This window comes from Durio zibethinus, chromosome 9 (assembly GCF_047325235.1).
Source record: "Durio zibethinus cultivar Kanyao isolate XHJ-2024 chromosome 9, ASM4732523v1, whole genome shotgun sequence".
Taxonomy (NCBI): domain Eukaryota; kingdom Viridiplantae; phylum Streptophyta; class Magnoliopsida; order Malvales; family Malvaceae; genus Durio; species Durio zibethinus.
Genome location: NC_143170.1, coordinates 8,987,331 through 9,002,604, shown reverse-complemented (window position 1 = coordinate 9,002,604; position 15,274 = coordinate 8,987,331). Strand labels below are relative to the sequence as shown.

Here is a 15,274-nt window from a genome sequence, read left to right as displayed (position 1 = left end):
ATTTTTTTTCTTGGCAGAATGATGTCATGGTTTAAAAATCTAGAAAAGTGATCGATCCCCCCATCTAGAGGATCGATCACCTAAGGAATGGATCGATCAAGTGTGTTACCCGAGTAAGGCTTTTTCACGCACAATTTGAGCTATTTCATAACTGACCTAATCGATCCCCTACATGAGGGGATTGATCCTTTGATGCCTAAAAAACCCTAACGGCTATTTTTTTTGTCTGATATTTTACAGGTTTGAAGCATTAAATGTAAGGCAACGGGTCGTAACTCCTTCCTACATATAAATAAATTTTTTTACTACAGATTAAGAGTATCAAGAGCTAAGAAAACTTATTGCCTTCACCAACTATCTTGTTCAAGCATTCAAATTAGTTCAAAAGAAAGAAAAATGCAAAAAATCCTTCTTGTATCAGTTTTTCTCTAAATTCTCTTGTTAATATTGTTTTGTACTTCAAGCTAGCAAACACCCAATCTTAGAGAGGTTCTTTAAGTTTGCATAACACTTCAAAAACTTTGTATTGTGAGTTTGTGAGCTTAAGGGGGAGGATAACCCTTAAGAGTTTGTGGTGTTGATTGTGTAAAGCTTTGAGAAGCTAGGTTGTATCTTTCAACACATAGTGGATTGAACTCCTTGACAAGTGAGGCTAAGGGAGAGGACATAAGTACCTAAAGAAAAGACCGAACCTCTATAAATCTTGGTGTCTAATTTTCTATCTCTATCTCTTGTTTACTCTCATTTATTATGATTATTTGCTTAAAAAAATTATTTTATAGAATTTGTGCTTATTAAGTATTGATTATAAATATTTTATTATAACCAATTCACCCCCATTTTGGTTTATTTCAAGTATTTAAGCTAACATCCAATATTCACAAAGATTTTAGGTTCACAAGAATTTCAAGATTTACAAAGGGTCCAAGATTCACAAAGATTTCGAATTTAGAAAAATTTCAAATTCCCAATAATTCATATTCCCAAGAATTTCAGATTCTTAGGAATTCAAATTCACAAGAATTTTAGTTTCGCAAAAATTTAGATTTGTAAGAATTTCAATTTTGCAAGAATTTAGATTGATAAGAATTTCAGATTTCGTCATTATAAAAAATTCGTAATGATAATTTCTAGGAATCCACATTCAAAATTTTTAAATTCACATACAAGATTCAAAGATTCACATTCAAAAGATTTCTAGAGTGATATTTATGAAACCATCCAATTATACATGAGATTGAATTTAGGAATGTAGGAATGTATGAATGCAATAAGGAGGATTTACCACATAATAATTGTTAACACAGAAAATCTTTATGGAATTAAAAGTTAATTCTTACGAAATCAAATATTACATCCATAAAAAGTCTAAAATTTATTGAGGAAAAAAAATCTCTAATTTTTTTATATTGACTTTGCACTTTATTAAAGAAATCTAATAGTTCTTGGCTATGTTATCCCACTAGTGACAGCCTTGTCTTCCATTCTTCAACATTTTTCTACCATGTCTTTGATTTGTAAATAGGTATAGTGATTTGGTCAAATAAGTACTCCAACTGGCCATGCTTTCTCACATATACTTCCTTTACTTGCTCACATTTTTCATTCACAATCTCTATTTGTATTCCAATTTCAACCACAAGAAATATTTAGCTTTTAGATGTGCCTTTGTGCCTCAAAGAGTGCTTCATCACTTTCTTACAACTTTGCTTGCCATTGTCCATTTTCTTTTAAATGTTGGACCAATTCTCAAGTGGTGGATGATTGTGTTATGTTAAAATCAATGAACAAACTCTTTCATTCATCCTTTTTCATGTTTGAGTGCTTGAACTTATTTTTTAGCCTTTTGTTTGTGAGTTTCAACTCTTCAGGTTTCCTTTTCAGGCTAGTAAAAGACTTTACTAGGCCCTTTATAAATGTAACTAAGATTCTTGTTGTTAAAATTATTTTATGATAATCACTCCTTATGATAAATCTAATGATCTAAATGCAAATTAGTATACACATAATATATACAAAATACAATCAGATTAATAATAAATGTCACATCATTATCCTTTTTAGGATTGTGTAACACAAGGAAAATTTGGGCTCTAACATAGGTTCGTGCCCTTGGAGTTTATTTACATGCCAGGTTCAAAGGTTTGATAGTCTATAAGTTTCTAAATTGTTTCTTACATCATTATCCATTATAAATTAGTAAGGCACCATAATTCTTATCCATTATAGACTACAAGCAGAAATGGTTCAATTTGAGTAGGAATAATTCGCTAGCTCATGCAAAAACATGAAATCTCAATAAGATGTAGGTACTTTACTCCCTTCTAAGGGACAAAACTCAGGTGTAGAGCTCATATTATTCACATACAAGTGAATAACATATGTGACTAAAAAAGATAAAACACAGATAAGAAGAAAATTTCTTAAGTTTATTAAATTAGCCTTAGATAATAAAAAATCATTTACTAGCTTGACTCTCAAAATTCCCAATAAAGTCACCAAACTATAATAAAGTATAGATCCAATGACCTATCCCTAAACATATACTTTAAGAGTTACCATTAATCTTTTTTGTGTAAGTGCAATTTATCACCTAACTTAATATTGTCCCATTCAAAAAAAATGTATTAAGCTTGACTTAGGTATTTTCAAATGGTAAATTTTAGTCTATAAAACTATATTTAGGTTTATTAATGTAGTTATGCGTGAGGAAGATTATATCACCCTCATAACACCAATCCAAAGGATAGTACCAGTTTAATTGCAAATTATCTAAGCCTTAAAACATTTTTATAATTGACCAAATAGCTTAATTATTGAAAATTGATCTTAAAATTACTCCAATGGTTTGGTAGTAATGTAAGATAATTTTCTTACTTTTGAAGTATTCATGGAGACTAGTAATCTACTCTGAAAAGGCTTCATCATCGGATTTATTTATATTTTTTATAAAAAAATATTTATTTGTGTTAACGAGATTTAGAACTTTAGTATAAAAAATTTTTCTCTAAATTTTTCAATATGTTGGTCAAATTTAGAAAAGATTTTTTCACCTAAGAATTTATATAGATATTGCTATTTGCAATATTCTTAGTAATTTCATCATCAAAGATTCAAAATCTAATTTTTATATTTTCTAATATGTTGGTAAAATTTTCTGTCAAAAATTATCCTCCAATATGTTGGTAGGATTTTATGAAAATTATTTTTTTCACAAAAATAGGTTATGAAATTTTTTAATAGTTTAATAGAATTCATAAAAAAATTTAAATCCATGAAAAATCTTCTAATAGTTTGGTAAAACTCATAAATTCATTTTGAAGACTCCTTTTTTCTATTTAGAAATATATATATTCTTAAAAACATATTGCAAAAACAAATTATTTTTTTTCTTTTTCTTTTTCTCGCTATATTAAATCAATCAACAAATTAAAATAATAAATAATAAATAAAATAAAATAATCTAAAATAAAACAAAAAATCAATTAAATTCAAATCAAAAATAAAAAAGAAAAAGAAAATAAAAAGAAAATGAAAAGAAGAAATTGTGTTACGAGTCGAGTTAAAAATGGGTTCATACGTGAATCCACTCAAGTTCACGCAAGTCAGAGGCTCTTCAAAACAGTGTTATTTTAGCTCAGTATAAAATACATTTTTCAACCCTTTTCCTCAGATTGTCCCTGTTGCTTCTCTACTTGACAAAAAAATTTATCTAGCTTCTCTCTAAATCTTTAACCTAGAAATTCAATTGGCTAGCCAAATTCCAAAAATCGACACTAGAAAATTCAATCGGCTGCCATAAAATTCAACAAAAATCTAGAAACCTATAAAACCCATAATCCAACCGTCATAAAAACCTTCTAACCATTATGAACCTAGATGGAATCTTTAAACTTTTGCTGAAAATTTCAACAAAAAAAACACCAAAAAACCTCCCAAAAACCCAAAAATCCAATCTAAACCCAAAAAAAAAAAAAATTTCCCAAAAATTCAAAAGCAAAAATCTTAAATAAATTTCAAAAATTCAACGTAGAATCCAAACCCAAAAATCAAATCTAACAATTCTAGGAAGTTCTAAGATTCAAACAAAACACCAAACCTAGAGATCTAACTAAAACTCAAAAAGGAAAAAAATTTCAATAAATTCAACTTAAAACCCAGAAATCAAAACCAAACCTAAATCTAGAAATTAAAATTGCCCAAATCCCAAAATCATCCACAAACCTAACCCAAAACCCAAATTTAGAATGATTAAGAGAAACCCATAAAAAAAAATCAACTTAAAACCTAAAAAATTTCAATAACTTTGAATTGTTTAATATTGCTTCCTTTTTGGTTGTTTCTATTACTCATTTCTTTCCACCCCTTTTTGTTTGCCAATTGCTTGTCTGTTTTATAAGGATTGAATTTCTTTCAATTTGAAAAATAAATCAATTCCCTCAAATCTATGATTTTATTTTATTAATTTTTTGTTATTTGGTTTTGCATGAATTATGCTCCAAACTTTCTAAAATCATCAAATCATGAATTCCCAAATTTGATCCAAGATCTTCACACATTTTTCTTTTGAGTTTTTAAACTTTCCATTTCTTTTTTTTTTTTTTTTTGATTTTCTGATTTTTTTTACTTTAACTAAAAATTAAACTAAAAATAAAATTAAATCAAAATCAAAATAATTTGTGGGCTTTTATTTCATTGGCCCTAAGCTTTCCAATTGGCCCAATTTATAATTGAAGGTCCATTTCAATTCTAAACAATTTTTTCGGACAAAATGGGGAGTTTATATTACTAATTGATATAATTGTGTGTTTGTAATTTTTTACATTTAGTGAATTTTTTTTTTATCTATGCACATACATTGATTTAGTTTAATTATGTTAAATTATTATTTTTTGTGGCTAATTAATTTTTTTATTTTATTTCTGATGACTTAGATATTTAATTGACTGGAAACTTTTTACTTGAACATTTTTATCTAAATAAATAAATGTTGCAAATTAATAGCTAGCAAAAATGTGAAGTAGGATACATAATGAATCAACTAACCTGAAATTGGAATAGAGAGTATATCTCCTGGATTTACCACAGGTTGTCCTAACCCATTAATACCCTCCAACTCCATAGTAGTTGTGCCAAATTCTGTCGCAATATTATCCAAACTCTCTCCAATTTTCACCACATATGACATATAGACTGCAGGAATACCATTGTTAACATTGCCAAAACATGTGCATGGCAATTGTATTACAAGGCTCTGCCCACTCATTAACGGATTCGTAGCATTAATCCCATTACTACTCTTAATCTGTTCTGCACTCACAAACCCACCAAAACCTTCTGATATTGAATCAGCTGTGTCAGCTGGCCGGACAGTGTAAGTTGTCGACATGTACCTTCGGATACCATCCACGCATGAGCAGGAAACAGGGACTTTGAAAATGGATTTGGTCTCAAATATTTGGTCACCAAGAGTTGTGGGAGCAATGGAGTTAGCACCTAAGATATCAGAGATGTTGGCTTGGAAGCGGTAGGCTATCTCGGAGAGCTTTGAATCATAAGGTAGGATGTAATAGAGAAGAGAGAGGCAAGAATCAGAAGAGTTGCAGGGTTCAATAGTGGATTTTGGATGAGTTAATGGAATGAATATGTGGAGCAAGAGACTTGGGAGGAGAAGAATGGGCAGAGGAACTTGTACAACTTGGGGTTGCATCATTCTTTTTTTTTTTTTTTTGGTGGTGAAACTACCAAAAACATTAAAGAAATGAATCCAAGTGGTGAAAGAGATCTTTATTTCTTTTTATGTCAATCATTTAAGGCAAGTGTGGTAGGTGTAGACGACGTTAATGTGATAGTAATGGATTACTGGTCTTGGTTCTTGAGTCTTTGAATGGTAGGAGGGTGTTCGTGATCGAATCCGCTGCTAAATGGCTTTACCTTCTAATCCGAACATAAAGAGATAGAATTAGTAGTATCCGGGCCTGATATATAATTTTAGGTCGGAATCGGGTTAAGATTTTCAAGCCCAGCCTGCTCGATCCAGTCCAATATTTATATTCTATTTTATTAAACATATAAAGTATATATTTTTATTTTAAAGTTAATTCAAGTTTTTATGAAATATAGATAAGGAAAAAGGAATCCCAACAACTTCCGGAGAAGTCACGCGCCAGCGTTAAGCGGAAGCATGCTTACTTTGAACAATTTCTCTATAACAAACAAAGAGGCAAAAAAGGGTGTCGTCTGAAACTGAAACCAAGACCCTAACGCTAAAACCAGACCCAATGCGAAATCTGCCGCTAACCGTTTCCAAGCCATTCGTCTTTGCTGATGATCATCTTCATCTTCGTCGTCTTTGCGGGCACAAAAGAGGCAAAAGAGAAGCAATTAGAGAAGCTCAGGAGCTTCTCGTAAATAAGTCCTCTCTTCCTATGATTGTTATAATTATAAAGGTGTCAAATTTTCAACTATAAATGATAATCTTGATGACAACTGAATTTGTATTATTGTGTTTTGGTTTGTTAAAGAGTTTGACAGCTGAAAATGTTATCATACAATCATGTAATTGAGTGTGCAGAGGTTAAATTTCGAATTATACTTTTTTAGATGCTATAAATGACATAGCTTTCATTTGTTTTATTCGCTTTAACTAGTGGGTTTGGTATATCAGGCGCCGTGTTTGGATGCCTGTCTCCAGGCGGTTAATGTATACATGGAGTGATGAAGAATTAGTGCTTGTTACAGGCAATATAGGTGTCACTCATCTGCGGCATAAATTGAAACTTTGCAGTGCTTATCTTGGGGGTCCTGTAAGTTCTTTTTTGAAGCTTCTTGTGCTCTCTGGTATAGTTTTGGCTGGGCCTTCAAGAAAGCCATGATGGTTTTTCCTTTCGGGCCCTTTTTGGGCCAGGGGTGAGGGTTGGAACCTATGCTTGAGTTGGCAGCTTCTAAGGGAACATGTTTTACGATGCTAAATGTTCCTACACATGATAGAGGCAAAATACCGGTTCAAACAGATTGAGACATATATGTTGATACCTGTTTCTTTTTTGTTTTTCAATAAATTTGGATATGTACATCAGTGTACAGAAATGTTTTTTCTTTTATGATTCCAGTTAATAATTTTGATTCTAGTTAAACAGTGGTTATACTTTTTCTAGGGGGAGCCGCAGAGCAAGAGATGGTCATGGACAGCCCCTGGCAACATTACACAACTCCAAGGTTATGAGAACTGTAGATTATATTTGGTAGATTGATTACATCGTAAAAATGCGTATTTATTTCATAAACTTTTAGTTTTTAACTCGAGTGTTTGATACAGGCATACAGGGGAACGCGTTCCTCTGAGAATTCTCGGGACATTACCCATTGTTGTATTGAGGAGAAATGCAGGCCTTAGTGAGGTACCTTCCAATAAATTTAGTGAGCTTCATCGAGCACATAGTATTGTATTAACATCCCATGTTCAGGATCCAAATTATTATGCAAGGATAATATCGTAGCAATGAATATTTGACCTTTTTTTTATAAAAAGAAAATAAAAAATTGGCATAACTATATCACTTAAAAATATTCATTATATCCTAGTCATGTTCCTTCAAATAAAGTAGCTGCCTGTCTCTTCATTTTCTCCCAAGTCTTGGTATAGCAATCAAGAATTTGTGCCTTGGCAGAGATGGGATAGAGACCATTTTGCTCTTGTATGTGAACTGGCATATGCGGACGATCACAAGGGACCCTCATTATTCTGTTCTGTGGAGTCTACTTCTTAAGGTTGCGGTTGCTTGGGGATCTTAAAATTATGTAGATATATCGTCTTTAACATTTAGAGAGGGCAATAAATTATGAGGAAATATATTGCAGCCCAAGCCACTTTTCATATTTCAACTGATTATGATTGATTAAACCAACAGATTTATTGGTTGATTTTAAGGCCTCGCCGGTGGATTGAGACAGAGAAGTCTGATTTATCGGTGGATTTATTGATTGGAGCTGCTGATGATTTTGCACCTAACATCTTCAACCGGTCAAAAAGGGTTCCTATTTCTTCGTGTCTAATGAAATTGATAGGAAAAAAATGGAAGAAAGTCATTGGAGATATTTAATATCCAGAAAAGTAGAAAGAGAAAGGCATGAATGGAGTTACTATTTGGTTGAGAAATTACGGAACAGAGTGAAGGAGGGAGTCCCAAAGTCAAATGGAATTGAGGGCAGATATGTTAACATCACAAGAAAATAATATAAAAATACAGAAACGATAAAATTTAAAATTAAAAAATAAATATGAATTTAGTAAAAAAAATGTATCAATTTTTATATATTAACACATTATAATACACACATATTTAATCTGAAATAAACACCATATTAACACACAAATTGTCCCATCTAATAAAAGGTTAATCAGGTAAGAGTAACACAAGTAGTCTCTTCTGAGCGGCCTTTAACTTTACAGACAGTTTCCTATATATCATGTACTGTTTTCTCCGTCTTTTGTCTTTCTTTAGTTATCTCTTCCTTAATGGACATTCTCCGTATTTTATTTACAGAAAAAAGTAAGTTAGTGTAAAATTTTAGGAGAGGGGTTCTTTTTCGTGTACTTTGATAAGAGATCATAGTTTAATATATAGATGTTTTACTCTCGTAAAATGTTTGAACCCTTCATGACTACTAAAGGCTAGCAACAAGAATTTAATTTTGAATTTTCTTTAAATATCTTTTTGCCTTTTGTTGGAATTAATTATTTTAGTGGTCATGTTCTTAAGTTTAAAGAACATCTTAACAGTTAAAATTTAAAATTCTTTATTCGAATATTGAGATTGATAGAATAAAATTTATCGGTAAAAAAATATCATTTTGATATTATGTAATCAAATATCATTTGTTTCCTTCCCTAAATATTTATATATATATATATATAAACAAAGATAATAACAATTAATAGTTATGTGATTTATTAATAATTTTATTCTATAACTAATAGTTATGTGATATACATATATATATAAACAAGGATAAAAATAATTAATAGTTATGTGATTTATTAATAGAATATTGGATTATTAGTTACAATAATTAAGGTACAAATACTTATAACCTTAAATATATATATATATATATAATAAAGACAACATCAAACTAAAATTGAGATAATCAAGACTGAAGTCATATTACACTTAGCAAAACCAACAAAATTGCCAATATCCTTTTCCTATGAAAATTGCATATGCAAAAATATAAATACCGACAGCAGGTAACAAAACTTTGGAGGCTTTCTATTGGAAGAACGAGAGGGCTACTCATCACCATCCAATAAAACCTCTTCACGGTTGATCCCATAGAAACAACCCAACTCTGCCCTGCTGTAAACAAGCTCAGGAGTTTTTGTTACAAACTTGAAAAAAAAAAAAAAACCAAATAACAATAACTACTATTATCTCTGCAAAATTTACTTCACTTCGCAGGTAAAGAATTTAATCCACCCAAGCTCTATCCTCATTGTCTATTTTAATGTCAGGCAGATCAATTAACTTATCCTTTGTATTTTCCGGTAGGGGCGGCGGGTAATCGACAGCATTGTCAGTCAAACGAAGATCGTGACGAAAACTAGGCATATGATTCCCAAGGCCAGACGGGCTGAAAAGTTCATCCCATGAGTCAGAAGCTGATGGAGGTTCCCAAAACTCCATAATGGATTGCTCATCCTTCCACAAATCTTTAATCGATACCTCTTTCACGGTAGTTTTGCATTCTTGGACAACTTTGTATTCCTTCACAATTTTTTGGACTGTGTTTTCTTTTATTGTTTTCTCCCCATTGTTTGCTTCCTCTTCAATGGGATTAACAAAAACATCGAGCACCGACGAAGGAGATCGTTGGGTGTAGAGCTCATTGATATCTATTGAAACTGTGGATGAGTTCTTATTCTCCTCAGCCACCATCATAATTTCAAACTCACGCTTCTTTGCCTGATAAACAGCAGCAGCCTCCTCTTCAGTACAATAAGTACCAAGCCATAGCCGTTTTTTGTTGAAAGGATCTCTAATTTCTGAAGCAAACTTGCCCCAAGGCCTTCTGCGAACACCCTTAGACATGGTAGAAGATTTTCGAAGTCTTTTAGAACCGGTAACGTCATTGTCTTTTGATGACTCGAACGGGACAGCTAACCAAGAAATGTCCTTGACAACACGCTTAATACCCACAATTTGATTCCTCTGCTTGTTCATCTCTTCTTCATCGCTTGATGAATCTGTGGCATCAGGATCACTGTATATGATTCGAAGCTTCTTCGACAAATTCAAAATTGGCTCCATGATTTTCTGGTCTTTAAAAGCTCTTCACTCAAACACGGTTTTTGCTGATAGGCTAAGACCTCCAAACCCTTGAAAATAAGTAAATTTAAATTGAGGGAAAGAAAAAGATTTGGCGTATATTTGACAGACTTGATTCTCAAGAAAAATAAAAGCTCCTTAAAACCACATAAAAGAATGAAAAGGAAAGAAAATATATAACCTCATAAATTCATAAACTTGCTTATTAATTGTGATCCCAATTGAAATTTTATTTTATTTTTTTTACTATTTTAGATTGTGAAGGATTAAATCTTTATCACATCAACAGTATTTGGTTTTAGAACCCCTAATGGAAACCAATTTGGTTTTAGATATAGTACATATATGTTTTTGATTTTGGGTAAGGGGAATTCAAACTTCATAGGGATTCCTGTATCTACTATTAAGGGATTCATGTATCTTGTATTAAGTCATTTATGATCGACGATAAGTCAAGAGTTATAATCTTAATAACTTATGTACAATATATTTTTGTTTCTACATAGTCAATAGATAGGAGCAAAAAAATTTAATGAATGAAAATAATAATATTTTAGGTTCGGGAAACTATCTAATTCATGTAATAAAAATAGAATATGAAAGCATTTTCAACAATTTTGACATCAAAATCCTCCCTGTCTAATAGTAATTTTTTGGTAACAAAACCAAATTATATTTAGTGAGAACGCTTCTTATCAAACTAATAAATTTTATTGAAACTCAAAATCAACAAATGAAGATTTATATAATTGTTAAATAAAAAAATATAATATGCAGTAGAACTTAAGTCAATAATTAGACAGTAGCAAATCTTAATATATAGTATTGAGGGACAAATTAAAATTATATATATTTGTAATTTGCTATATTATTTGAATTGAAGAGTGACTATTAAATAAGAGTATATGTTCAACATGGAATGCTCATTTCTTTTAAAAAAAATTATATATTTGAATTATTCAACTTCTATATTTATGTTTACCCTATATATGTCAAATATTGATACTTTAAAAAAATGAATCTAAACAATTAACATAATTCATTTAAGGTTTTATCAAATGGAAAAAAAAAATTTTAAAGCTAACAAAGATATCAAAAGATAAATGCAGTTGATAACTTAAAAAAAAAAGAAAAAGATAAATACAGTTAATTTAAAATTTTATAAATTTTGGTACTTGGTTGAAAATTTGAAATCTTGTTTAAAAAACTAAAAATATTAATTTTTTATTTGACATCTTGTTTAAAACACTAAAAAAATTAATTTTTTTTAAGTTTACATGATTGTGCTTTTATATTTGTGACAACTTTATGATAAAAATGAGTTTTCTAGTACTTTCCATAACTCTTTATCCTTTGGCGTTTAATTAATTTTATATTGTTTTCTACTATTTAGTTTATACTTATTATTGATGAGATTATTAAATCACAAGACTTATAAAATATTCATTCAAGAGATAATGAACCTACTTATTTAAATTACAATACATGGAAAGAAGATAAACGCATCTTTACGAAATGGATTTGATAATTTCAAGTATAATACAATGACTCAATACAAAATTATTTGAAAAAGCACAAAAGTGACATAACAAAAATCATATAAATTTGAAAAAATTCAAAAAATATGTTTCATGTTTAATATATTAAGACAAATTGTAACATATTAATTTTCATATTTTAGATATATTTAACATAAAACAAGTAAAATAATTAATACACAAATTGTCAATACAATAAGTTTTCTTTTGTAAGTATCAAATAAATCAATTTTATATATGTAGCTATAATATATTAAAAATTATAAATAAATATTTATATTAAATTTGTCTCTCTAAAATAAAAATCCTATATTCATCCTACAAAATTAAAATACATTTATATATAAAATATAGTATAAAACTCATTAAAACCCAAAATATAAACAAATTAAAAAAATAGTATCACAAATCATAAAACTAATTGAAGTGAGTAGAATTAACATACCGTTGAAAAGGAAGAGATTGCATGCAAATGGTGTTAAAGAAGTAGCTTGTAATAAAATGAGAATGACAGGAGTTGCAGAGCTTTCCTTCAAGCTTGATTGATTACTTTATCAATTCCGGATAATATATATACTCTATTTTTTTCTCTCTTTTCTCCTTTCTTTTGTTTTCTCCACGAAATCGTATAGCAATTAAAAGAACGAGGAAAAATGAATCTGAAACAATATAAACAAATGAATTTTAGAAGATTGTGACAAAATGGCTAAAAAAGGAATTCTATCTATATTTTGTTTATCAAAGGGAAAGAAAATCTATATAATAAATGAAATGAAGAAAATAGAATAATATAAACAGGGAAAGAAAAAAACCCATATTGATATAAATAATTAAATATGAAACATTTCTTTTTTTGCTGAAATCAATTAAGAAATATTTCTCTATTTGTTTCCTCTGTTTTCTTCTAATTTCTTCTTTATGTTTTTTAGAATAATCGTCTTGATATATGTTTGAATTCGTCCAATAAGATATCACGTGGTACATCCAAGTCTGATTGCGCCACAACATCCAACTCCATTTTTAGGGCCACAAGCACAAAATAATTTTATAATTTAATTTTAAATTTTTTTAAAAAATTTAATAAAAATATATGGGTCCGGTAAGATGTAAAGTTGTCACTAATGGAACTCAATTATCCCACTGTTGACTTGTGGTAAATAATGAATTAATATATAATATAAATATTTTTACATTGTATTTTTCAAAAAGATTTTGTTTGAAATTAAATAATTTTAAATATTTAAAAAAGTTTACATTTAATAAAAAAATTACGTTATTATCTCATACAGTTACAACTTTAATATAAGTATCTTTAAATTTATAAATTGAACGGGAATCGTTATAGTTTACTTTGTAAAATATATATTTATAAGATATATAGAGTAAAAATATTTTTAAATAAATAAGAAATAAAAATTAATATTATATACAGGCAAAGAACTGAAAGAAGATCGTCCAGGCTTCGTCTCCTTCATTGCTTACTTTGTTGTGAAAAAAGTACAACTTCTCTAGAATAGGCTTTTATTCTTTCTTTTTTTTTTTTTTCGTTTGTTTGGTTTTAGTAGTTTCTTCCTTTCTTCTATTTAATTTGCTTCTTAATTTTTGTTTGAATGTTTGAAGCTTTATGCTAACTATATATCTTTGTTTCTTTTCAAATTCAGATGTCTGGTTGCCCTGTAACAAAAAGAAAAGAAATTTACTTTTACACAACATCAAGTGTATTAATCTTCGGATTCTAAGTTTATCTTCTACTTTTTCTCAATTTGGAATTTCCAACCAAGATTGTGTGTTTTGTGTGTTTATTTTTTATTTTTTATTGTTTTTTTCACAGAAGAAACTGCATTCTTGGATAAAAAATTTAGGGCTAGCAAGTTTTAAAATTTAAACTTTGGGATTCTAGATGACTACATGAATGTACTAAGTTAAGATTTGGGTTTGTATTTTCTTTTTCTTTAAAAAGCCTCTTTTTCTTTGGTTTCCCTTGAGTTGGGCGCTTAGCGAAAATGTAATTCATGGCAAATATAACTAATCCTCTGCATAGGGTTGTTAAGTTTATAAAGGAAGATATGTTAGGCTGGCAAGGCCTAAGGTCTCTAGGTTGTAAGTGGTTCAACAACTCCTTTGCACAAAAAAAAAAAAAAAAAAAGGCTCAATCGGCTTAAAAAGTTCAACGCATTTCCTTAACAAATCAGCTGGCTGAAGCACTTGCAAAAGGTTGTTTGCAGTTTTTTTCTTCCAAAATTGATGTCACCAATGGATCCACGTCCGACGAGGGTGTTGGGAGGAAATCAGATTTGAAATCCAAACATCACAGATAAAAATTATCTTGGACATGATCGGATCAAATTTTTTTAAATAGCATTAGATGATGTTATTCAAATAAGTATACATATCATGTATTTAAATCTTATCAATTTACTTGCACAATCTATAAATACATATGAATGAAACTTTCGCAGCATACCATTTATTGTCCAAATTCTATTTGCTTCCATTTTTTTGATACATTGACTATATCATGTCAACGCATATGCTTAAACTATTCATTAATGTGAAGATATTATTATTTTAACTTGCGAAATCATATGAAAATTTTTAATGATTTGTTGTTACTTGAATTGTGTGGGTTTACTGTTGACATGATAAAATAATTTATTTAATATATATTTTTAAAAAACTAAATTTAAGATCATCTTTTTATCTTACCAACAAAATATCTGATTTAATTATTGAATACATATCATCTTAAAATGTGCCACGTTATTTATGTAGGCTTGTCAAATAATAAAGTGTCACATTAATGTCATGCCATAAAAAAAATGCCATGCCATATTGATGGGCATAAATTGCTTCTAAACCCTTGTTAATTTAGGGATCATTTAAATGATGGAAGATAGATTTTAAAAAGATTAAAAACAACAGTGAATATGATATTAGTTATTGTAATAGAAAAATTAAAATTAATGACAAAGATATGTATTTAGATGTAAGTGTAATAGTGACAATGCACTATAATAAGAAAATTTATTATTAAAGATATTAAACTAAAATTTATATATAATAATAAAATTTTAATTTAATTAATATTTACCAAATTTATTTATTATATAAAATTAGTTGAGAAATAATAAAATTTATTAGTAAAAAATAATATTTATTTAATTTATTTATTAATGTATTATAAAATAAAATTAATTCATTATATTAAATTAATAAATTTACTTTTATAAATTTCAAAGAAAAAAATAAAAATGTTACGGTCAAAAACAATAAAATCAAAATGAGATAAAAAAACATTGGTTCAATTAGCATTAGAACAAGATGTAGGGGGCAAAAATGATAAAATAAATAAATAAAACTCACCGACACCACACTACACCAAAAATGGTCAATCAGTGACCAGCCTTC

General features: G+C 29.1%; 2 protein-coding genes and 1 long non-coding RNA gene across 3 annotated transcripts in view; 1 reads left to right on the top strand and 2 right to left on the bottom strand.

The window, feature by feature from the left end:
- Positions 1 to 5,774, bottom strand: part of LOC111303094 (lysM domain-containing GPI-anchored protein 1-like) — a 39,916-nt gene extending 34,142 nt beyond the window's left edge. Inside the window, exon 1 of the mRNA XM_022899126.2 lies at positions 5,047 to 5,774. Coding sequence (XP_022754861.2) covers positions 5,047 to 5,713 — 667 coding nt within the window. The 5' untranslated portion in view covers positions 5,714 to 5,774. The remainder of the gene's footprint in view (positions 1 to 5,046) is intronic.
- Positions 5,775 to 6,046: 272 nt separating this feature from the next.
- LOC111316844 (uncharacterized) lies at positions 6,047 to 8,363 on the top strand. Its single transcript, XR_016345389.1, has 3 exons — positions 6,047 to 6,806; positions 7,158 to 7,218; positions 7,319 to 8,363. It is a non-coding gene; the product is annotated as an uncharacterized LOC111316844 (long non-coding RNA).
- A 778-nt stretch (positions 8,364 to 9,141) lies between these two features.
- LOC111303086 (uncharacterized) lies at positions 9,142 to 10,310 on the bottom strand. Its single transcript, XM_022899113.2, has one exon. The coding sequence runs from the start codon at positions 10,308 to 10,310 to the stop codon at positions 9,471 to 9,473; it is 840 nt and encodes a 279-aa protein (XP_022754848.2). The 3' UTR covers positions 9,142 to 9,470.
- Between the last annotated feature and the right edge of the window lie 4,964 nt (positions 10,311 to 15,274).